The 24,971-nt window shown below is 52.2% G+C and overlaps 2 protein-coding genes across 3 annotated transcripts; both read right to left on the reverse strand.

Annotated features, from left to right (window-relative positions):
* Nucleotides 1-360: 360 nt before the first annotated feature.
* NRSN2 (neurensin 2) lies at nucleotides 361-6,721 on the reverse strand. 2 transcript variants are annotated; one of them, XM_070382107.1, is made up of 3 exons: nucleotides 6,648-6,721; nucleotides 3,877-4,071; nucleotides 361-2,217 (listed from the first exon to the last, which is right to left on the reverse strand). In XM_070382107.1, exons 2-3 carry the CDS (start codon nucleotides 4,060-4,062, stop codon nucleotides 1,792-1,794), a joined length of 612 nt encoding a protein of 203 aa, XP_070238208.1. In that variant the 5' UTR covers nucleotides 4,063-4,071; nucleotides 6,648-6,721; the 3' UTR covers nucleotides 361-1,791. The 2 variants fall into 2 exon arrangements, with proteins under 2 accessions (XP_070238208.1, XP_070238209.1); XM_070382108.1 differs by lacking the exon at nucleotides 6,648-6,721 and adding an exon at nucleotides 5,817-5,935.
* Nucleotides 6,722-21,447: 14,726 nt separating this feature from the next.
* On the reverse strand, nucleotides 21,448-24,637 carry SOX12 (SRY-box transcription factor 12). The gene has a single exon (XM_070381529.1). The coding sequence runs from the start codon at nucleotides 24,235-24,237 to the stop codon at nucleotides 23,290-23,292; it is 948 nt and encodes a 315-aa protein (XP_070237630.1). The 5' UTR covers nucleotides 24,238-24,637; the 3' UTR covers nucleotides 21,448-23,289.
* Nucleotides 24,638-24,971: the final 334 nt, after the last annotated feature.

A 24,971-nucleotide genomic window follows, 5' to 3' on the forward strand; every position in this document is an offset into this window, starting at 1 on the left:
TGAGAACAGGGTGTGCCAGAGGAGGCTAACTGTATTTATTTTCCTGGACAAGATCCCACTTTTAGCTCCAGCTCTGGCTCTCAGAACCCCCTCCTCCCATCCTTCTCAGAGATGAGGACAGAAATTTGTCAAGTTGGCTGAGAAATTTCCCATCTCACCTGTAAAATGATGATAATCATCCACTTTCTCTAAAGATTATTGTGAGGAGCGAATGAGAAATAATGGACCTAATTGCCCAGCACACAGTAGGTGTCATAAAAGTCTCCTTCCTCCCTTTCCGGCCCCTGGTGGTCAGGGAGAAGAGAAGCAAAGTCAGTATCCGTGTCAACTGTTTATTGAAAGGCGGGGCGGGGGGTGGGGGGTGGAGCCGGGAGGGTGAAAGATGGGGGGAAGCAGTAGAGCCTGCCTGCTGGAGGAGGACTGAGGACCCTCTCAGGATGGCCTGCCCCAAATCCCCCTACCCTCCCATACCCCCACTCGGTGAGACTGAGGGGAGATGGTAGAGGCATGAGCCTTGGGCCTCTTTCTCCAGCTGTCCTGGAGCTCCCCCTAGTGGTTGGGAACAGAGATGCTGCATCTGGCTGGGGAGATGGACCAGTGCCTTCAGAAGGCACATTTGTTGCAGTGTTTCTAGGTGGGTGGGCTCTGAGGGGCAAAGACATTCCAGTTCTCCTGTCTTCTAGCTCTTAGAGACCATTTAAATGCATGTCCAAAGTATCTTCTGAGCCACCTGGGACCATTAGGCATCAGCCAGTCTCTCTGGGAGACTAGAGTCTGATGTTGGGAAAGACTGAAGGCAGGAGGAGAAGGGGATGACAGAGGATGAGATGGTTGGATGGCATCACTGACTCAATGGACACGAGTTTGAGCCAGCTCTGGGAGATGATGAAGGAGAGGGAAGCCTGGCGTGCTGCAGTCCCTGGAGTTGCAGAATTGGACATGACTGAATGACTGAACAACAACAACAGCAAGTCTCTCTGGGCCAAACCTGTGCCATCCCTGCAGGGTCCCCTGAAGGCCAGGAAGGTGTGGCATTCTGCTCCAGCCGTACAACAAAATCTAGAGTCTAGAGACATGGGTCCAAGTTCCTGCAAACTCAGGCAGGCAGACTGCCAGCCTCTCTCAACCACCTTATCTGTAAACTGGGACTAGCTCAGGATGGGGTGGACTCAGGGGCTCTGACAGCAAAATGCATAGAAAGCATACTGTAGGGGGTCAATACTTTCACACCATCCTGGTCCTAGTGAGAATCTTTGACTCATCCCAAGGCATCCTGGTGCAGCTGACAGAGGGAGGGGTCAGTGGGTAAGAAGGACCCTACTACCCCTCCCCCATCTTTGCCTATGGCAGATAATACTTATATCCTGGGGAGAAAAAGAAAGTCATGGAACTCTAGAATCTGGTCCACATCGTTCATAGTACAGAGGCAGGAACCGATGGTCTGAACGCGTGAGGGACTTGCCCAAGGTCATATAGAGGAAAGAGTGTGGATAGGGTGAGGGAGATGTTTTCTGTTTCTGAATGGCCTTGTAGAGGAGGGATGGGTGGGCAGTTTTGTGGGGACTCAGGGAAGGCTGGCATCTTGGATGAGTTAGGGCCCCACCCCTGGGAGGGGACACAGAGATGTGAGGTCCAGACTTTCTGACTTGGGGTTGGGCCTTCTAGGGGCTTCCATGGAAGGGACCCCACTGAAAGGGATAAGTTAGGGATATGGTGGGAAGGTGGGCTGTGGTGGAGAGGAGGAAGCCTCTAGACCCCAGGTCTGGCTCCTCCTCTGGCTGCATGGGCAACTCAAAAGTCCCGCTTGGGCTGGATGGTCTGCACAGAGGATTGCCCAAAGTGGCTGGTGGGTGGCGGGAACCAAGACTGGCCACTGGCATCACGGAAGATGGGGGACAGCTGCTGCTCCAGCTCATCCCCGAAGACCTCCACGTGGCCGTCGGCTTCAGTGTCCAAGGGTTCCGCCTTGGTGTCCTGGCCCAGCCAACCAGTCATGGCCCAGATCAGGCAGATGGCCAGCAGGGTCCCAGCTGCCCCGCAGAGCACTGTGCCTGCCAGGCGGCAGGTGACCAGGGCCTGGTTGTAGTCGGCCGCCTGCTGATCCAACACCAGGAACTCGCCTTCTCCGATGCCCTCCAACTTGGGGGGCACTGCGTAGCCAGTGATCAGGGCTGCCATACCCAGCAGCAGAAGCAGGGCACCAGAGGATAAGCTGATCTGGAGGGAGGCAGACAGAGGTAGTCAGAGTCAGCTGGGGCCCTGGGCCAAGGGATCACCTTGGATCCCAACTGGACTTTAAGGTAACCCTTTAAGAGATCGGGTCACAGACACACCTACCAGGATCTGACAAGAGGCACAAACTGTCATGTTCTGTTTGGAACCTTAAGGACTCTGGACTAACTTCCCTTGAAGCCCCCACCCAGCAGTGGATTTCTTCTGCCAGCCTTGATTCCTCCTCCATCATCCTTTGGGTCCCATCTTATCCCTTTGTCCCATCTACCCTCTACCTCTATCCCTCTGTTGGGTTAACTTCTACACATCCCTCAGATCACAGGCATCTCAGACCTCACCTCTCCTAGTACACCCTTGGACAGGGTCAAGCGCCCTGCTCTGTACTCATGCAAACTCTGTGCCCATTTGTTCTTCAATGCACTCACCTTGGTGCACACTTGGACATGTACTTTGGTTATTATGTATATGGTGTCTGCCCGCTATACCAGACTGAGAGTGGAGAAAGCCACAACATCAGAGACAGTCTATCTGGGCTCCCGAGGGGGCTTCTGTGCCTAACACGGTGCTCGTACAGAGCAGTAGCTGAGGGAGTGTTTGCAGAATGACTAAATGAATCATAACTAAAAGTTCCTCAAAGACAGGGGCCACATCGTCTTAAATTCTGTGTCCCCCAAAACCTAGCACACTGCTTGGCAATAAGGAGGTGCTCAAAAATTTAAAATATATCCTTTCTCCTGGAAGTCTTCCCTGATCACCCCAGGCACTGAGGGCATTTTCTGTCCTGGCATCCTATGTACACTGGGGCTGAGGTTGTGCATTCACTGTGCAGGCTGGCACCTCGCCTTCCCACTAGAGTGAAGCCTTTTGAAAGCAGAGAGGAGGGACCCTCTGTCTCAAACTTACTACAGTATTTATCAAAGAGCATTGTAAATACTTGGTTCCCGGCCACCTCCATACCTTTACCCACACGGTGCTCCCTAACTGACCCCTCTCCGTGACTGCTAAGAACATCGACTGTTTGTTTCTCCCATGTCTTCCACTCCCCTGGCAACAGTCCCTCAACATTTCACTGGGAAGCCACAGGAAGATCTGAAGGAGGTGAATCCTTCTTCCTACCAGTCAGCACATACCATCGCTCTGGCCGTAGTCTTTGGCTCAGGGCTTGGCAACTTGCCAAGCAGACCCAATCAGAGCTGATGCAAAACTTGCCAGTACTTTTTTGTTTTGTGAGAAGCATTGTTTCTTTTCTGAAGGAAATACAGGAGGAAATTCTAATTTCCTTCAGATGGTGTGGAATAAGACACTGAGGGTTATCACGGAAGCAGCCATTTGGAGAACACGTGGGGGCTGCCTGATGCTAAGGGGCTGCAAGGGTATTACGGGGAGGCTGAAGGAAACCTTGAGTCTTCAGTGTGATGGTTTGAACTGCCGGATCGAACTTTGCCTGAAGACACCCAACCCCTGGTCTCTACTATAAAATGAGTAATATTTCCCCTTTATTCTTGAAACTCATTTGAGTTGGCTTTCCTGTTGCCTGAACATGCAAGACTCTGACTTGCTACACAGTCCCTTTCCTTTCCATCCACTGGTCCCCCTCCTCCCTGAAACCACAGGATATGACGAGTGCTCCTCTTCCCTCCTTACCTTCCAGCACAGTGTGGGCCAAGACTGGTGAGGGCACAGTATGGGAGGCCCCTCGGGGTCATCGCTGAGGGTGGTACCTGCACAGTCCTCGTAGAAGAGGTGTAGATAGGAGCGGACCCCATACCATTTGCCGTCTTCCACGTTAGGGCCTCGGCTGCAGCCACAGGGACAGTCACAGCTCGGCATCCTGGGTCCCTGTGGGGTGGGCCAGGTGCAATGGACAGAGGGAGGGGTCAGCGAGGGCTGCCCATGGAGACTCTCCAAGGACCCCTGAATTTTCGTGCTCCTTTTACCTCTCCACACATTTTAAGCAACTCACACTCTTAGCAGAGCCTGCCCTTCTGGAATTCTGGCCTGTCTTTCCCTGAGTATAGTGAGAATAAGCCAAGGCCTTTCGTGTTTAGCCCATAGCCTGGCAATTTGTTGGTGGCAATAAATGGGCGTGTTAACTCTGGAGGTAGCCCAGGCTGGGACTGTGGGTTCTGGAGCCTGACTGGCTGGTTTGGAATCCAGGATCCACCACGTCCTGGCTGTGTGACGTTCAGCAAGTGTTTTCACCTCTCTGAGTCTCAGTTTCCTCATCTGTAAAACAGAGCTGATCATACACCTGCTTCATACAGTTATTGTGTCCAGTGCCAAGAAATGATAGCTTCTGTGATTATCACCGTGATGTCTTCGTTGTTTTATCCTGAATCTCTCAAGTCCCATGTCTAGAGTGAGAGCTCCTCATCTCCATTTCCTCTCCAAATGTCTTCCCCTTAATTTCCCCGCCTTTCAAGGTACTCTGGGGGCTAACTGTCATGGCTGTCACTTGTCCCACAAGGTGGAGCTCCCCAAACTGCAAGGTCCTCAAAAATCCCTCCCCAGGGCTGCCCTTTCAGAAGGCAAAAATCTCTAAGTCCCAAGACATCTTGACTCCATAGAAGGTGACAATCAGAGGCCCTCAGGCTACAGGGCTGAGGTTCAAGATCGGATTTCTATAGACACCTTTCTAAGGATCTTGCTTCTCACAAGTGGAGACACAGAGGCCTAGGGAATGGAGGGTACTGTGTATCCACACATCTTTAGGACTAAAAGCAAAGGGGTTGGGAGATACTGGGAGGGACTGGGCTCCCCTCCACCCCATGATGGCTCGAAGGCCCTCTGAACAGCTTCAAACAAAATGAAGTAATGTGGTTACACTGAAGGATAAGACAAATTTCTAGCCCCCTCTCGTTTCTAGACTGTGGCCTTCAAATCCTGTGTAGAGAGACTCACCAGCACACAAACAGATACCACAGAAACACACATACACATACACACACACACACACACGAGAGACATACACAGATAGATGCACACACACACACACCCCAACACAAACACACAAACACCACAGAGACGTACAGACAGCCACACGTAGACCATATAGAGACACACAGCACAAAGAGGCACACCACACAAACCCATACACACAGACACAGACACACACACACACAGCGCGTGTTGGAGGTAATCCTATGGATCCACAATGGCACAGAGGTGCGGCTTTAACACTCGTCCATAAATCGCAGGTCTCCACAACTCTCACCCAAAACGCACGCGGGGAACGGAAAAAGCGTAAAAGACATCGCCCCGCCCTCTCTCCCGCAATTGACAGACAATGAGAAAAGCGCGAGACCAAAAACGAAAGACGGAGAAAGAAGACCGACTGAAGTCGGTGGGGAGAGCCGGCGCCCCCGGAGGGGCGGGGGGGGGGGGGGCGGGCAGAGGCGGGACTCTACAAAGGGGTTGGCCAGAGCGGGGCCCGCCCCGGGGAGGAGGCCGGGGTGGGTGAGAAGACAGCAACCACTGTGGATGGTCCTGGGGGGTGGGGGCAGGGAGGGGCGCGGGGTTCATACGCCTGGGTTAGCTCCTCCCTTGCATCTCACTGTCCCTTTTCTCCAAACACACACGATCACCTGATCCCAGTGGCGTAGGAGCAGGAAGGTGACCTTGACGCTGTTCCCGCGCTCGTCGACCTGGCCCCTCCCTCTCCTTTTAGGGTTGCCGGGAGGCGGACAGGCGGTCTGGGGAAGGGAGGGAGATGGTGCTGAGGACTCCGGACCTAGGTTGCCATAGGAACCGCCGGGGAGCTGTCCTTAGGCAGGAAGCGGGAGGAGCTCCGGGAAGAAGAGGGGGCTCCTGGGTTCGGGGGATGGAGACTGCGGCCAAGAGGTGAGCGATGACAGGCTCAAGGACCAGAAGATGGATGGAGTCTCTCGCTTATAATGGGGTCTCAGTTCTCCTTCCCAGACCCCCAGACCCTCTCACTCCAGCATCCAATTTCTCTCTGGCCAGAAGGTGCCGGGGAGAGGGTGGTCCGAGGCCCAGGAAAGCAGGCCAACTCCCCGCCCCTAGCGCACACTGTCTCACACCCGACCACAGGTTCCCTGGTCAAGATTAAGCGCATCCTTCTCCCTAGAGAGAAACTGAGGCAGAGAGAGGTGGGGATGAGTTTTCCGCAGAGAGGTGGGTGGGGTCTTGTCCTGGAGGCCTCCGCCCAGCCTATCGACCCTGAAGGGTCTCGGAGCGTGGGGCTGGTGCGGGGTGGCTGATGAGACCTCTGACCCCTGCTCCTTCCCTGGGACCCCACCTCCCAAAGCCCGAGGCACACCAGGGCTGGGGCACCGCTGTTCTGCCCGAGGAGGGACACGGCCAAACTAGGGGTGCGGCAGGGATGGGGGGCTCTCCGGGTCTTGGGAGGAGGCGGGGCGGGGGTCGGGCCGCGCGTGGAGCGGGGCTGAGCTCACCTCTTGGTCCGCGGTCTCTGCCGAGCGCGAGCACAAGCAGAGCAGAAGCGGGTTGTGTTGGCGCCTGCGCCGCAGTCGGGGGGCGGGGGTGACACGGGGGTGGCGGGGGCGCCAGCCCGCCCCGAGAGCTGGCTCTGCAGATTTCGGACCCCTGCAGGACTGTGAGCCCCTCTCCCCTTCCAAGAAGTCTCTTCTCTCTCAGAGACCCCAGACCCCTCGCGGGGACCCCAACACCTCCCTGGACCCGACTCCCTCATGCGGCCCCTCAAACTCCTCCCCTGACTGCTCCATCAATCTCTCAGTCCTCTGACTGAAGACCCTTGACTCTGCTGAACCTTCATTTCCTCACTTGGAGAAAAGGAAATCAACCCTGAATGTTCATTGGAAGGACTAATGCTGAAGCTGGAGTTCCAATACTTTGGCCACCTGATGTGAAAAGCTGACTCTAGAAAAGACCCTGATGCTGGAAAGGTTGAAGGCAGGAGGAGAAGGGGACAAGAGAGGATGAGGTGTTTGGATGGCATCACCAGCTCGAGGACATGAGTTTGAGCAAACTCCGGGAGATAGTGAAGAACAGGGAAACCTGGCATGCTGGAGTCCATGGGTCGCAAAGAGTCAGACACCACTGAGCAACTGAACACCAACATTTCTTCACTCCATCCTCGGTTCCCTCTGGGCCTCCGTCTCCCTCAGGGACCCCTCACTCGCTCATCTCCTGGCCACAGCCCCATCCTCTTCACAGGCTCCCTGCTCTCTCTCCCAGCCCCCACCCATGGTTGAGCCCCACCTCTCTCCCCCTGGGTTCTTACTAAGAAGTCCCCTCCTGCTTGCATCAGAAGCCCCATGTCTGACTAAAGTCCTCACCCTCTCACTGAGTCCCCCATCTTCTGTCCATTCTCTCCCTCTGTGAGTCCCTATCCCTTGCTGAGGATGGGCGCCACTTATCTTGAGAAGGGAGCTGGTGTGGGAGAGGAGGTGTTGGGGGAGACAAGTCCTTTCTCTTCTGGAAGGATCTTCCCTTGCTCTCTCTCCCAGCATACCCCTAGCTCTGTCCTGGGCAGTGTGTGTCTTCCAGCCCATCTCCCTAGAGAGCCAGCCCTTGCCAGGCAGCCTCATTCCTTGTCATGTGTCCACCCACAGCCTTGGCTTTGTCCCACACTTACTGTATGGTCTTGGCAAAGTCACCACGCCTCTCCAAGCTTCTTCAGGCACCAATGCACACATGTGCTTTTATGCCCTGAGTGTCCAGTCTGTCTTTCCTTGGGTTGGAAGTGGGGGACACAGGGATGCATGAACTCTGCAAAGTGAAGACACTTCCTCTTCACTCATTATTGTATCCCCGAGCCTCACATGGCACTTGGCATTGAACTGGGAGCTCAGTAAACACGTATTGAACACAGACTAATAGTAGCAAATATATGATGCTCCGGGCGTGCAAAGGGCTTCTCTAAGTGCTTTGTGTGCACTACTTACACACTTTTAATTGCATGTGTGTGAGAGAGAGAGAGAGAGAGGAAGAGGAATTCCTGGAAGTCAAGACTGAAGGCCTCCCCTGTGACAGGAGATGAAGCTGAGGAGGAAGGCAGACCTGAGATCCTTCAAGGCCTCACAAGCCAAGGTAAGGAATTTGGCCTTCAACCCAAGAGTAGTAGGGAGCCACGGAAAGGTTGTAGAGGGGAGGGATGTGCTGTGATCTGCACTCTGAAAAAATCTGTCTGGCTGCTGATCCCTTGGAAGAACAAGATAGAAAGCTCAAGCATGGGAACAAGTCAGTCAGTCAGTCAGTTCAGTTGCTCAGTCGTGTCCGACTCTTGGCAACCCCATGAATCACAGCACGCCAGGCCTCCCTGTCCATCACCAACCCCAGAAGTTCACCCAAACTCATGTGCATCGAGTCGGTGATGCCATCCAGCCATCTCATCCTCTGTCGTCCCCTTCTCCTCCTGCCCCCAATCCCTCCCAGCATCAGGGTCTTTTCCAATGAGTCAACTCTTTGCATGAGGTGGCCAAAGTATTGGAGTTTCAGCCTCAGCATCAGTCCTTCCAATGAACACCCAGGACTGGTGTCCTTCAGAATGGACTGGTTGGATCACCTTGCAGTCCAAGGGACTCTCAGGAGTCTTCTCCAACACCACAGTTCAAAAGCATCAATTCTTCGGCGCTCAGCTTTCTTCACAGTCCAACTCTCACATCCATGCATGACCACTGGAAAAACCATAGCCTTGACTAGATGGACCTTAGTTGGCAAAGTCATGTCTCTGCTTTTTAATATGCTATCTAGGCTGGTCATATCCTTCCAAGCAGTAAGCGTCTTTTAATTTCATGGCTGCAGTCACCATCTGCAGTGATTTTGGAGCCCACAAAAATAGTCTGACACTGTTTCCACTGTTTCCCCATCTATCTCCCATGAAGTGATGGGACCAGATGCCATGATCTTCGTTTTCTGAATGTTGAGCTTTAAGTCAACTTTTTCACTCTCCTCTTTCACTTTCGTCAAGAGGCTTTTTAGTTCCTCTTCACTTTCTGCCATAAGGGTGGTGTCATCTGCATGTCTGAGGTTATTGATATTTCTCCCGGCAATCTTGATTCCAGCTTGTGCTTCTTCCAGCCCAGCGTTTCTCATGATGTACTCTGCATATAAGTTAAATAAGCAGGGTGACCATATACAGCCTTGATGTACTCTTTTTCCTATTTGGAACCAGTCTGTTGTTCCATGTCCAGTTCTAACTGTTGCTTCCTGACCTGCATATAGGTTTCTCAAGAGGCAGGTCAGGTGGTCTGGTATTCCCATCTCTTTCAGAATTTTCCATAGTTTATTGTGATCCACACAGTCAAAGGCTTTGGCATAGTCAATAAAGCAGAAATAGATGTTTTTCTAGAACTCTCTTGCTTTTTCGATGATCCAACAGATGTTGGCAATTTGATCTCTGGTTCCTCTGCCTTTTCTAAAACCAGCTTGAACATCTGGAAGTTCACGGTTCACATACTGCTGAAGACTGGCTTGGAGAATTTTAAGGATTACTTTACTAGTGTGCGAGATGAGTGCAATTGTGTGGTAGTTTGAGCATTCTTTGGCATTGCCTTTCTTTGGGATTGGAATGAAAACTGACCTTTTCCAGTCCTGTGGCCACTGCTGAGTTTTCCAAATTTGCTGGCATATTGAGTGCAGCACTTTCACAGCATCATCTTTCAGGATTTGAAATAGCTCAACGAATTCCATCACCTCCACTAGCTTTGTTTGTAGTGATGCTTCCTAAGGCCCACTTGACTTCACATTCCAGGATATCTGGCTCTAGGTGAGTGATCACACCATCGTGATTATCTGGGTTGTGAAGATCTTTTTTGTACAGTTCTTTTGTGTACAAAGGAGAACAAAGGAGGCTCCATATTAGAGATGATGTCTCCTTGCACAGAAATGAATGGATTCAGAGGTGTTAGGGGGTAAAATGAAGTGCTGGAATAGCAAAAGGTTGGAAACAGGTCTTCCCTAGTGGTACAGTGGATAGGAGTCCACTGCCAGTGCAGGGGACACGGGTTCACTCCTTGGCCCAGAAAGATGCCACGTGCCACAGAGCAACTAAGCCTGTGCACCAGAACTACTGAGCCGGTGCTCTAGAGCCTGTGAGCTGCAAGTACTGAACCCACATGCTGCAATATGAAGCCCGGGTGCCTAGAGCCTGTTCTCTGCCACAAAAGAAGCCACTGCAATGAGAAGTTTGTGCACCGCAACCAAGAGTAGCCTCCACTCGCCACAACTAGAGAAAGCCCTGGTGCAGCAACGAAGACCCAGCGCAACCAAAAACAACTAACTAAATAAATAAACTTAAAAAAAAAAAAGATTGGAAATAACCTGCAGCAGTTTTAAAACATGGCTGCAAATTCTTTAGCGCTTCTCCTACAATGAGGTGGGACATAGGTACCCTCTCTTTGTATCTCGGGTGAGTCGATGACTGTTTCAACCAATAGAACATGGTGGAAGTGATGCTCTGAATTCCGTGGCCAGGACATGAAAGGACAGGCACTTCCCCTGGAACTCTAGTTTTTGGAGACCTGAGGTACCATGCAAGAAATCTGCTGCCCTGAGGCTACCATGCTGTGAGAAAGCCAGAATCATATGGAGAGCCCGCAGTAACCACCATCCCACCTGAGCTTGGTCTGTGAGTCATCCCCATTCAAGCATCAGTCAAGGGAACAAAAAAACAGCCAGATGATTCCTGTCCACAGTGGGCTGAATCAGCTTTGGCTCCGATGATGTGAGAGAGGGGATGGATGGGACTGGGGAGTCCATGGGAAGGGATGAGGTCACATGTATAGGTAGGTGGTTTGGCATTGAGCCAGCAGAATAGGCAGAAGTCAGTGCCCTCTGAGACCCAGGGAAGGAGAGAATGAAGGCCACGGAGAAGAGGGGCGTGGTGTTTGTGAGTTGAACTCTGGAGCCAGACAGAGCCAGTCTTGAATCCCCAGTTCTACCACTCTCTGCTTACGTGACTTCAACGCTGTGAGCCTTAGTTTCCCTAACTGAGATAAAATCGAGACGATATTGCCTCTCAAAAGGGTTATAAGAGTGAAAATGAGATGTGTATAGATAACGCTTAGCAAAGCACCTGGAACAGAATAAGAACTCAAGATATTATGGTCATTACTACTATTTTTATTGTTTGCGGGTGAGGAGGGAAGGAAGTTGAGTGACAAGAAACGTGATAAATTGAATGTTCTTTAGGAAAACAAGAGGTGTTATCAATTAAGACACAGAGGGCTTATAGCTCCAGGGTGGAGCATCTGACCGCAGAGAGAGGAAGGTTTTAGTACCTTCCCTTTGAAGTACCATTTCCAAGGGTGGTAAAGCAGACACAAAGGCCACATATTTTATGATTCCATCCATATGAAATGCCCAGGCTCAGAAAATCCATAGAGACAGAGAGCAGATTAGTGGTTCCTAGGGGCTGGGATAAGGGAGGAATGGGAAGTGACTGCTTGGTGGGCTTCCTTTTGGGGTGATGAAGATATTCCAGAACTAGACAGTGGTGATGATTGTACAGCATTATGAACAGACCAAATGTTGCTAATGATACATTTCATGTTGTATATATTTTACCATTTTTTTTAATGGCAGTAAAGATTTGGGCACTCAGTGATGATAATGATGGTGATGGATACCACGTATTAAGCATTTACTATGTGCCAGGAAATTTTACTTCTCAATAACCTTATGAGATAGGAGCTATGATAATTCCTATTTTATAGATGGTAAACCTGGGTGTGGGAAGGTAAGTCCCTTGCCTAAAGTCTGCCACAATGTGGCAGAATCTGAATTTGCTCTGATGGTTTTATGGCTGTGATCTGTGGAGACAGCAGTCTGCATGGCTGTGACTTTCTTTGGCTATGTCAGAACTGGGAGAGAAGAAGGCTGCTGGTACCCCAGCTCCTGGGTTAGTGTTCCTTCGAATGGGTGGGGGCACAGGAGAGGGTGATGGGGGCTGCAGAGAGAAAGGGAGAGAGCAGATTCCGTGATGGACCTCACGACAGATCCTGGCTTCATGAAGAAGGCAGCCTAGGAGGGGAGCAGATGGACCTGGAGAAGATGCAAGGATTCCAGGCTGAAGAGCTCAGTGCAGTCCAAAAATAAGCTGATGGGAAGGAAGGGAGTCCAAGTCAGAATGTGGGACCCTGTAGTCAAAGATTTTAGATGTTAAAACTTGTAAGAGATGAGAAGGTCCAGGTCAGCCCTATCCAGTAAACTTTTCTGCAAAGACAGAAATGTTCTGTATCTGTGCTGCCTATATCAGAGCTAACTGGCTATATTTGGCTATTAAGTATATGAAATGTGGCTAGTGCAACTAAGGAAGCAAATTCCAAATTTTATATCATTTTAGTTACTCTAAAACTTAATTTAATTTGTTTTTGTTTTTAGGCCACTCTGTGAAACTTGGTTCCTTGACCACGGATGGAACCAGGGTCTCCTGCAGTGGAAGTACAGAGTCCTAACCCCTAGACTGCCAGGGAATTCCCTCTAAATTTAATTTTAAACAGCCACATGTTAGTGGCCACGATATTGGACAACCAAGTGTCAGCGGTATAAATCTTGCTGCTAGGGCCTTACCTCCGGCACAACTACTGCTATCTCGGACCCGCATCACCCATTCCCATCCGCCCTGTGCTCTTGCTCTACCTCTAGTGGCCTCTTCTCTGCATTGCAGCCACGATGATCCTTTAAACTGTGAGTCAGATTCTCTCATTCCCCTGCTCCAAACCCTCCAGAGAGTCTCATCTTACTCAGGGTAAAAGGAAAAGACTGGTGGATAAAGATGGCCACAAACTCTTTGTCACTTTGCTCCTCCTCATCTGAGCTGGCCCGGCGTCCACTTTAACCAATAGAATGGGATGAAGGTAATGCTCTGGACCTGGCTTTCAAGAGGATCAGCTTCCTTTTCACCCCCTTGTGGAATACTCACTTGTGAAATTCTCCCTCTTGGATCCCAGTCCCGTGCAGAAGAAACCCAAGCCACGGGAAGGAGCCACCTGTCGATGCTGCATTTGATAGCCCCAGCCAAACTTCCGGCTTACAGCTAGGGCCAACTACTGTATTAGCATCATGTGCGTGAGGCATTTTGGATGTTCCAGGCTTCTCGAGCCCCCAGATGACATCACACGAGCAGAAGAACCATCCTACTGAAGTCCATAAACGCACAGAATCTTGAAAGATAACAAAACAATGTTGTTTTCAGGTATAAGCTGTGCAATAATTTGCTTATGCAGTGATAGATACTGCAAACCAGTCCTTACTGTGGCCTCTAATTGCCCCCCCCAAACCTTTTTTGAGCTCCAAAATCACTGCAGATGGTGACTGCAGCCATGAAATTAAAAGATGCTTGCTCCCTGGAAGAAAAGCTATGACCAACCTAGACAGCATATTAAAAAGCAGAGACATTACTTTGCCAACAAAGGTCCATCTAGTCAAAGCTATAGTTTTTCCAGTGGTCATGTGTGGATATGAGAGTTGGACTGTAAAGAAAGCTGAGTGCTGAAGAATTGATGCTTTGGAACTGTGGTGTTGGAGAAGACTCTTGAGAGTCCTTTGGACTGCAAGGAGATCCAACCAGTCCATCCTAAAGGAAATTAGTCCTGAATATTCATTGGAAGGACTGATGTTGAAGCTGAAACTCTAATACTTTGGCCACCTGATGTGAAGAACTGACTCATTGGAAAGGACCCTGATGCTGGGAAAGATTGAGGGCAGGAGAAGGGGATGACAGAGGATGAGATGGTTGGATGGCATCACCGACTCAATGAACATGGGTTTGGGTGGAGTCCGGGAGTTGGTGATGGACAGGGAGGCCTGGCATGCTGCAGTTCATGGGGTTGCAAAGGGTCGGACACAGATGAGTGACTGAACTGAACTGAACCCCAACCTTACTTCCGTCTTTGATCTCATCTCTTCCATTCCCTCACTCACTGGGCTCCAGCCACACTGGCCTCCTTGTTCTTCCTTGAATGAACCCAGCACCCTGGGCAAACTCCTACCTCAAGGCTTCAGAGACTTTGCACCTGTTTGCTTCTGTGTCTTTCTTTCTTTCTTTTCTCTAGCTATCTGCATAGCTAGTTTCTGGCATTATTCAGAGCTCTGCTCATATGTAATCTTATCAAAGAGGTTTTATTGCATCACTGTGATAGAAACATACACTACTCACCATTGAAATGCTTCACCCTTGAGGTTAGACAAAGCAATGGGATTTGTTCTGGCCAGTGAGCTACGAACAGAATGATGCATGTCACTTCTGGGCCAAAGCATTTGTCTGGTTGTTATTAATATAACAAACCAACTCAAAACTTAGTAACTTAAAACAGCAACGATCGTTATTTTGCTCCCAAATCTGCAACTGGCAGGCCTCAGTGGGAAGGTTTGAGCCTGCTTCACTTAGCATCAGCTGTGGTGGCTTGACTGGGGCCTGAGAAGAGCCAGTTCCAAGATGGCTTGCTGACATGGCCGGCAAGTAGTTGGTAAAGGCTGTCAAGTGCGAGCTCAGCTGGGGCTGAGGGCCAGAGGCCTCAGTTTTTCTCCATGCAGGACTCTCCACAGTTTCTCGAGCTTCCTCACAGCCTGGTGACTGGATCCCCAAAATGAGAATTCCAGGAAAGGAGAGGTGAAAGTTGCAAGTTCAAGACTAGAGTCTATGGGGTCGCACAAAGTCGGACACGGCTGAAGTGACTTAGCAGCAGCAGCAGCAGCAGAGTCTAGAAAGTGGCTCGGTGTCACTTCAACTCTAGTCTGTTGGTCACAGAGGCCAGATTCAAGAGGAGACACTCAGCAGGAGAAATGTTAAATTATGCGGGGGCTGTGTAACTTCTCATAGCAAATCTTCCACTGACTCAAAAAGGCTTTTTTTCATTCTGAGTTTGTATCCAGGTCTCCAAAGAGATTCCTTGGTCTCAGACTTTTTTTGAGGAGAAAAAGCAGCACTTGAGATTCATTTAGTTAACAGAAAACCCCGAAAACAACCGAGGGTGAGAAACTGGGTTGCTAAGAAACCTCTGAGGATGGGGGAGAGGGTTGGCGTCCATTGCTAGGCAACCTGGAAGAAGTTAGACATGCAGGTTTCATAGGTTCCTGGAATGCCAGGCTGGACATTCTCCTAAAGACGTCTGGTCCGACCACCTAACTGTACAGATGGGGAAACTAAGGCCTCAGACGGCAAGGTGATTAGCCCAAAGTCCCTCCAATTTCTCAAGAAAAGTAAAGACAGATGGCATGGGAGGGCGTTGTCACTGGATAGAGCTGGTAGCTGAAAATGAAGTCTATAAATCGGTAAAGACGTCAACCACAAACAGCCTTGAAGGCCAGGCCAAGAAATCTAGACTTTATCCTGTAGGTGATAGGGAGCCACCACAAAGTTTTCAACAGTGGTCAGCTTTGTGTGTTCAGAAGATCCTTGGGATGCAATCTGGAGACCCGGGATAAAGTCTAAATGCCTTCAGGGCATTTGCTATTGACGCTATTGCCAGTCTATCTCCTTTCTCCCACCATTCCCTCTAGCCACAACCAACTTCCTTCCATGTCAGCCTCTCTCTTTAAAAAAAAAAAAAAATTATTTATTTTTAGCTGTGCTGGGTCTTTGTTGTTGTGCCAGAGCTTTCTCTAGTTGCCTCGAGTGGAGATTGCTCTCTAGTTGCGGCATGCAGGCTTCTCATTGTGGTGGCTTCTCTTGTTGCAGAACGTGGGCTCCAGGGTGCCCCTCAGCATGTGAGATCTTCCTGGATCAGAGATCTAACCCGTATCCCTCTGCATTGGGAGGTGGATTCTTCACCACTGAACCACCAGGGAAGTCCTGTATCAGCCAAGTCCTATATCTTGCCAAGTCTTCCCTCTTGAACTTACTGGTGTCTGGAAAGCTTTTTCCTTCCCCTGCATCTGCCTCATCCTACTCTTCTGATTTTAACCGGTGCATAACAAACTGTCCCCAAAATTAAATAGTGCAAATATTAATAGCTGCCGTTTCATTTTGCTCATGGGCTCTGTGGTTCAGGAATTCAGACAACGCAAGAAAGGGTGGGGGCTTCCCAGGTGACACAGTGGGTAAAGAATCCACCGGCCAAGCAGGAGACACGGGTTTGATCCCTGGGCCGAGAAGATTCCCCTGGAGAAGGAAATGGCAACCCACTCTAGTATTCTTGCCTGGGAAATACAGTGGGCAGAGGAGCCTGGCAAGCTAAAGTCCATGGGGTCACAAAAGAGCTGGGCACAACTTGGCAACTAAACAACAACAATAAGAGGCGGTGGTTTTCTCTGCTCTATGAACCTTGCCTGGGAAGACTTGAATGACTAGGGGCTGGAGTCATCTGAAGTCTTCTTCATTCATGTGTCTGGAGCCTTGACAGTGTCTGTATCACCTGGCACAATATGTGTTGGGGGCTTCTTCATCACGTGACAATCTCAGGGTTATTGGACTTCTTACAGTAGTCCAGTGTGACCTAGGCTTGGAAACCTACAGCATCATTCCTGCATCCTAGCAGTAACAAGCGGATCACAAAGACCAGTTCAGATTCAAGGGGAAGGAACTTCATGGGACGGATGTCAAAGAACTGGTAGCCATGTCCTAAAACCACAACAACCCACGGAGGTCTCAGTCACAGCTTACACATCATCTCCTCAAGGAGGTGACCGAACCACACCCTGCTCCATGACTGGATTAAGGCCCTCCTCTGTGTCCCCCCAAACCCCACTGTTCATCTTCATCAATGCATTTCCATCCCTGTGTTTATTGGTCTTTCTGCCCCTCTGACCTGAGGGTTCAGTGAGGATGGATCATGTCTGTTTTTTTCACCTTTGTACACCCAGCTGCTAGCAGAGTGTGGCAAAGCAGGATGTTAATAACTGTTTGTTGCTTGGGTAAGCAAATGAGTGATTCAGTGATCTACGGCATGGAGCCCAATGCAGAGGCCATTCCTTCCTTATGAAGTTTACACACTAGTTGGAGAGATACATACAAAATAAAAACTGTATGTGATAAGTGCCAGATAGCGATAAATGCTATTATGAAAAATGAAGCAAAGTAAGGAGCTAGCATCGGGGGGAGGGTAATACTTTATATGAACTGTCAGGGAAGACCACTCTGAGTTAGTGACGTTGGAGCTGAGACCGAAGGAAGTGAGAGAGTAAGCCACGTGGATATCTGGGAGAAGAGCATTGCAAGCAGCGTGAACAGTATGTGCAAAGGGCCTCTGGTGGGTGTGTGCTTGGCAGTTTTGAGGAACAGCAAGGAAGCCCGTGTGGAGTGTGGTGGGAAAAGGGAAAAGTGGCAGGAGATGAGTCCCAGGGTAGGCCACAGGCCAGATCCCACAGGGTTTCACAGGCCATGATGAGGATTTTCTTTCGCTTTTCGTCTGAATGAGATGGGATCCACTGGAGAGTTTTGAGCAGAGACAGTATATAGTCCGATCTATATTGAAACAGATTTCTCTGATGGCTTTGTGGATAACAAGCCTTTGTAATTAAGACAAAGCAAGTTCAGTGAAATGGCTGGTACAGAATACCAGGCAAGAAATGGTGGGGGCTAGGACCAGGAGAGTGGCCATGGACAAGGTGAGAGGTAATAGGACATAGGACACACTGTAAAGATAAAACCAATGGTCTATAAGGATAAGGAAGCTGTGAAGAAGAGTCAAGGATGACCGAGAGGTTGTTGTGCTTAGTTGCTCAGTCGTGTCTGACTCTGTGCAACCCCATGGACTGTAGGTTGCTGGCCTATTAGCAATATAAGATGTGAAGATGTGGGTGGAGCATCAGGCTTGGCCAGATTGTGGAAATTAGACTTCATTTTTACATATACCAAGTTTCAGATGCCAATTAGATATCCCAGGGGAGACGACAAAAAGGCAGGTAGACATACTGACTCTAACAGTGTTGGGATGGAGATATAGGCTTGAGACTCTACAGTCCTGATAAATGGAATTCTAAGATGGCTCCCAAGATTCCCCTCTCCCCTCTGTGTGTGCCTAACACAAACTCCTCCTCCCAGTGTGGGTGAGACCAAGGGGTATGATAGATGTCATTATTGTGATTGCTGTTCAGGCGTTCCATCCAACTCTTTTGTGACCCCATGGACTGCAGACCAGGCTTCCTTGTCCTACACCATCTTGGGGTGTTTGCTAAAACTCATGTCCATTGAGTCGGTGATGCCATCCAACCATCTCGTCCTCTGTCATCCCCTTCTCCTCCTGTCCTCAATCTTTCCCAGCATCAGGGTCTTTTCCAATGAGTTGGTTCTTCCCATCGGGTGGCCAAAGGATTGGAGCTTCAGCTTCAGCACCAGTCCTAATCAGCATTATTTTGATTAAGTTACATTATTGGCAAAGGTGAAGGAATTTCATAAATGTGATCAAAGTAAAAGTGATTAAATTAGTTGAAATTTAGTGAATCAAAAGGGCCATTTCCTTGGGTAAGCCCTTTAAAAGAAAGTCTTCCTTGAGCCAAGGGACTTGAAGCTGCAGAGATTCTCCTGCTGGCCTTGACAAAATAAGCCACCATGCTGAGAGGGGGCCTGTGAGGAAAGAAACCGTGAGTGGCTTTTAGGAATCCGGAATGGCACCAGCTGACAGGAAAACGGGGGCCTCAGTCCTTTAACCACAAAGAACTGAGTTCTGCCCACTGCCACGTGATTTTCGGAAGAGGACACTGAGCTCCAGAAGAGAACACAGCTCAGCCAACAGCTGGACTGCAACCTTGAGAGATCTTGAGCAGAGAACCCAGAGACTCCAGGCCCATGGAGATTATGAAATAAGAAATGCATGTTGTTTTAAGCCATTAACGTTGTTGCATTTTGTTACATAGGAACAGATGGTCAATACATCAGCCTATAGGCGTTTTTAAAGCCCTGGAACCAAATGGTTCAAACAGCCTATGCCAAGAATCTGACCCAGAGATGTATCAGAGAGCATGAATGGATGATTGGAGTAGGTGGGACACACCCTGCCAATCCCCGACCAATGCGTGCTACTCCTTTCAGCCACTAGGTGTCCCCAGAGTCCACATAAGCAGGTCTGCCTGCACCTTTCACAGGTCAGAATCCATTTCCTTCTGAAATGGAAGGAACCAAAACAATAAATGATCTCTCTTCTATTCCTAGTTCCCTCTCCTCCGCATCACCCTGGGGGCGGGCGGGGCAGGGGGGGGAGTGGGGGTGGGACTAAGGCCTCTGAAGGGAGGAGCACCATCTCTAGCTTGGGGTTTTATACACTCCCTGCCCTGCCCCCTCCCAGGGCATTGTGAAGGACAAACACAGACCGTTAGCCTCTCTCTCTCCAGCCTAGGAGACTGCAAATGAGAACACCACCAGCAGAGGACTCTGGAGTGGCTTGTAGGCTGAGGCTGGGGTTTCTAATTGACGCCGACCGGAAAGAGTGGAGAGTGGAACGTGTGCAGCCCCGGGGTCGGGAGACAGTGTTGGTGGAAATGAGACTCCTCCTGATGGGGTGGGCATCAAAGGTGCCCAGCTCAGCTGCAGCTGCTGGGCCAGTGACCCTATTCCCTTTGTCCTGTCCCTTCCACCCTCTGTTGCAGACTGGGTTTTCCCGAAGCAGACACAGACTAAGTTTCAGGTGCAAGATATTTATTAGGGATAAAGACCTGTGAAAAGAAGAGGGTGGAGGCAGAATTGGGTACAGGAGGTCAAACTGTGCTGCCAGCATGGACAAGCCCAAGCCACCCTGAAGGGGTGAGTACCCAGGGTGCAGGGCAGGGCAGATACTGTGTCTGTCCCACCTGAAGGGTGAAACTTAAGTGGCAGGGATTTATACTTGCATACATTCAGACACCAGATGCAGGCTGCCCCGGGGTGAATCAGTTTTCTTCCTCACCTTTTCTTTCTTAAAGGTTTTGTTTTGGTTTGTGGCCATCTTGTTTCCAATCACAGAGACTATGAGGAAGCATTCACTATAATTCCTGTACTCCCAGACGCCCTTTCTGTAGATGTCCAGACCTCCCAAACCTGCTCTAGTCCTCTTTTAAAACATCTATGGGTATTCCAGTCCCAAATACCCTCTTTAAATGAGGTCTGAACACTTGGCCTTGGTTCTTACTGGGCAAACACACTTTGTCCAACCTAAGGAATTCACTGGATCTGGTAGAGGAAGAATAAGGGGGACAGGGGTCAGTGGGACAAAAGTTTTGAAAAGCCTTGGTCTCAGTTCCCAAAACACACAGGTAAGAATCTCAAGGACTGGAATCATCGTGGCTTCTGCTGCTCTTCTTCAATCATTCAGTACATCTACACTAGTGGCCAGTTACATGCTAGGCGTGAGGACCAGCCCCACACAGCTCCAGACCCCGAGCTACCAGCCTAACACCATCTGCAGATTCAAGCTGGGAGAGGCAGCACCCTAAAACAGCACTTCACTAGGAGACAGAAACCAAAATTTAGGGCCCTGTCTCTGACCCAGGCTGTTTGAAGGCCCTTTACAAGCTGCTTCTGCACCTTTGCCCTAATATCCCTCCTCTGGACAGTGGAGTAATACAATTTATGGAGCACCATGTTAAATGCCTCTCACCTCAAACTTTACTCTGAAGCAGGTGTTATCATCCCCATGTCACATAAATGGAAAAAAAGAGTCAGGGTAAAGTTAATGTGGTCAGGGGCACACAGGTGCTCAGTGGTGGTATCAGGCTTTGGGCCCAGACATTGTGGCTCAACCCTGATTCTTTTTTAACTTATTTATTTTTAATTGAAAGATAATTGCTTTTACAGTATTGTGTTGGTTTCTAACAAACATCAACATGAGTCAGCCATGGTCAACCCTGATTCTTAATCTTCATTAAGGTCAGAGTCAAACTGATTCCCTTGGAACCAGGTGTGCCTACACACGTGTTTCACTTGGTCCCTAAGGATTTAAAAAAAGTATTTGAATCAGCTTTCATTTTGAAATTGAGATGTTCACAGAAACATCCAGATTTACATCTTCTCTTGAAAAATCTAGCCCCCTGGCCACAGCGGGCTGCACTCCCACAGGGTCACAACTGGCAGGAGGTGAGCAATTGCTCCCCTTGAAGTGGGTCATGAAGCCAGTGTCCACCCAGACTCTCATTCATTCATGTCACCTGCCTGGCCTCTGCAGGGACAAGTCTGCCATCCTTAATGAAGACCAGGAGTCCTGAGACAGAGGGAGCAGAGAGGCCTAGAGGGGCCAGGTGCCTCCTTGCCTGGAACCTCGAGCTCTTCCTGTATGGTGCTAAGTCACAGGGACTTGAATCTGTCAAACTGTTTGGGGAGGGTTGAGGAAAGGCAAAGACATGTAGAACCACAGGGCGAGATGGGGCAAATACACTTTATTCAGTCCTGGCGTAAGTCCTGCTGTGGGTGCCAGTGCCCCAGATCAGAGGGACCCCTCCCCTCAGCTACGAGACTAGTTCTCCAAGACCACAGACAGTGACATCTCTTCACTCACATGACGTTTTCTGGGATTTTTCATTGTCTTTTTTTTTGTTGTTTTTTTTAAAAAAAAAAAGAGAGAGAAAGAGAGAGAGAAAGAGCGCGCGCAAAAAGGCCCAGAGCCGGAGCACCAAGCTTAAAGGAGGCAGCTGGTGGCTTTGTCAGCGACGGGAACGCGTGGGGCAGAGCCCTGCAGAGACCCTGGGCAGGGGTCCCGAAGGACTCTGGGACCGTTTGTTCCTGAGATTTGTGTGTGTGAATGAGAGTGTGTGCACACCCGGGAGGGTGAACACACGCCGGTGAGATACAGGTAGTGAGGGTAAAGGGGGCATGGGGAGGCCGGAGGGGCGGAGCTTGAGCTGGGAGTTGGAGGGAGAGGGGTAACAGCATCAGGGGCAGGGTTTCCCAAGAGCACCCCAAACTGGACACAGTAGCGCTGGGCGCCAATGGCACAACACTACTCTGAACCTCCCTTCAGGCTCACTGGCCCAGGTGATGGTCTCTCAAGCCAGCTGCTGAAAAAGGGAGTCTCTTCTTGCCTCTTCATCTGCTATCATGCCTCAGTCTCAACCCCCTAGTTGAGTACCGACGTGTTTGTTTCTCCCACTGAATACTATCACTGTAGGCAAAGGGATCTGGGTGACAGGAAGGGGCGGTGGGCTTAGGAGGGAGTCCAGGCTGGAAGTGTGCCCTGAGGTGACAAGGGCACTTGGGGGGGGGGGCAGACAAAAGGACCCTGTCCCCACACAAACGACTACATGTCTTGATTCTGAGTTTTCTTTTTCTCTCCTGAAGGATTTCCAGAGAAAAACCCTGGCCCCCAATTCCCAGGTGGGGGAAAGAAAGGTTGGCTTCTTGGAACCAAGACAGGCTGTTGAGGCAGTCAAGCAGTCGGTGGGGGGGGGGGGCGCGGGGGTGCACATGGGCTGGGCGACCCCGTAAGGGGAAAGGGGCTATGCCACTTGGGAGTTCCAAGCTCCACACCAACCCTTCCGGGCTGGCTAGTCTTTCTCCCCCTTCCGACTGCTCCTCCCATTTAAGGCAGTGACGCCCCGTCGGGTTGAACGGAAGCCGTGGCTCCTGGATCAAACGATTTCTCAGGATCGCTCTATATCCGCCCCCCTTCTTCCCAGAGCGGCTGACCGAGGCTAGTGGTTCAGCAGGGACCAGCCCCCTCCTCCCAAGAAGCATTAAGCATGCGCAAGAAGGGGGCGGGGTCCCAGTGCTCCCCGGGGAAAAGGAGCGTGCCCCTCCCCCTCCCAGGGAGGGAAGGGCAAGAGAGCAGGGCGCAGGGCCGCCCAGCTGCAGCGCCCCCCTAAACGAGACAGAAGGCGGGCTGGAAGCAGGCGGAGGGAGTCTAGAGCCAAGGGCAGGGGCGTGTCCTCCGGCCAAGAGGAGGGGCGTGTGCAATATGGGGGAGGGGTACAGGTCTCTCGGAGAGGATGGGAGGTGTATCGGAGGAGGGGGCTGGCTGCTGGTGGCTCGCGGGAGGGGGCAAGATGGGGAAGGGCTCGGATGTCGGAGAAAGGGTGGGGGTTGGGCTGTCTTGGGGTGTGTCTGCGGGGGAAGGGCTTGTCTGGATTTGAAGGGGGATGGGCACGTCTAGGAGGGGGGAGGCTGTGCGGGAGATGGGGTGCCAGCCTCGGCCTCCGAGGGGCCCCAATACCTGATTCCTGTATGTAAACAGCTGGTTTGGGGGCGTGCGCGCCCCGCTGACGATGGGCTCAGTAGGTGAAAACCAGGTCGGCGATGCTAGACGGGCGCCAGTCCCCTGCGATCATCTCGGTAACCTCGGGGGTGCAGTAGTCCGGGAACTCGAAGTGCGACGTGCCCGAGGGGGGCGGCAGGTCCGGATCGCGGTCCAGGGCGCTGCAGTCCAGGCCCGCGGGGCCGGGGGGCCCTCTGGACAGAAAGCCCAACGGCTCCTCCCCCGACGCCACCTTCTCCTCTTCGCCTTCCTCGGCCGCCGCCGCCTCCTCCTCCTCTTCCTCCGGCTCCTCGTCCTCCGACGGAGTTGGGGAGGCGGCGGTGACAGCCGCCCCCTCGCCCGACGGCCCTTGGGCACGCTCGGCTGGTCCTCGGGCGGCCCGCCCCGCCGGGACCATCCTCCACAGCTCGCGCCCGGGGGTCTCCACCAGGCGCACTTCCAGCAGCTCCTCGTCGTCTTCGTCGTCGTCGTCCTCGGGCGCCGCCGCGCCGCCCCCCAAAGGCCCTCCCGCCGCTCGGCGGCCCCCGCGGCCAGGCAGCTGCGGCCCGGGCTTGAGCCTGCTACCGCCGCCGCCGCCGCCGCCGGGGGGGCGGGGCCGCGCCTTGGCGGGCGCCCCCTTGCTCTTTTTGCGCGGCCGGTACTTGTAGTCCGGGTAGTCCGCCATGTGCTTGAGGCGCAGCCGCTCCGCCTCCCGCACGAACGGGATCTTCTCCGAGTCCTGCAGCAGCTGCCAGCGGCGGCCCAGGCGCTTGGAGATCTCGGCGTTGTGCATGTCGGGCCACTGGTCCATGATCTTCCGCCGTTCGTGCTGCGACCACACCATGAACGCGTTCATCGGTCTCTTAATGTGGCCGCTCGGGGTCTTGCACCAGCCGGGCTCACGCGCCCCCTCCTCGGCCGGCCCGGGCCCCGGGGGCGGTGGCCCGCCGTCCCGCTTGGCCCTCGCGCCCCGCTGCTGCACCATCGCGCCTGGGCCCGGGGCCGCTAGACGCCGCCGGGGGCCGTCCGCATCCTCCGCGGCTGGGGGTGGGGGAGGAGGCAGCAGCGACGGAGGGGCGGCCCCGCCCCGCAGCTCAGCCCGGCCCCCGCGAGCTAGGGAGCGAGGAGCTGGGCGCTCCGGCCCAACGGACGGCGGGGGGGAGAAGGTCAGCGGCGCGGTCTCAGGCGGGCTCAGCGCGCCCCCGCCGCCTCCGGCAAGTTGTGCCCCGCAGCACGCCACACATTGTTTTGCGGGGGGCGGAGGAACGGCACCCCTCAGGCCCCGGCGGGCTCTCCTTGCAGCCTCCTGCTCGGCTGCGGCCCGCGCGCGCCGCTCCCCACCCTGCCGCCTTCCAGTGTCTTTCTCCCCGCGCGGCCCCGCCGGCGCGCGCGCCACCCCTCCCCCTCGCCGTCTGCGGGCCGCTGCGGCGCGCGCGGGGCCGCCCCGTGTAAACACCGAGGTGCCCGCTCGGGCTGCGGCCGGGCCACGCCTCGCGTTCGGGCGACGCGTCACCCGTTGCTGGGCAGAGAACCTGGTATTTGCATCTCCCAATCGCTGGCTGCCGAAGCGGGGCGGGGCTCGGGCTGCCAGGCTGGGCGGTCTGGTGGCTGGGATTGGGGGTGTCGGATGAAGTCGGTTTCTTTTCTTAGGCTGGGGACTAGCGGGAGGGTGAGGGGACGCCGAGCAGGCTTCCCATCTGGCTCCCAAAGACAGTCCCC

The sequence above is a fragment of the Bos mutus genome, chromosome 13 (assembly GCF_027580195.1).
Source record: "Bos mutus isolate GX-2022 chromosome 13, NWIPB_WYAK_1.1, whole genome shotgun sequence".
Lineage (NCBI taxonomy): Eukaryota > Metazoa > Chordata > Mammalia > Artiodactyla > Bovidae > Bos > Bos mutus.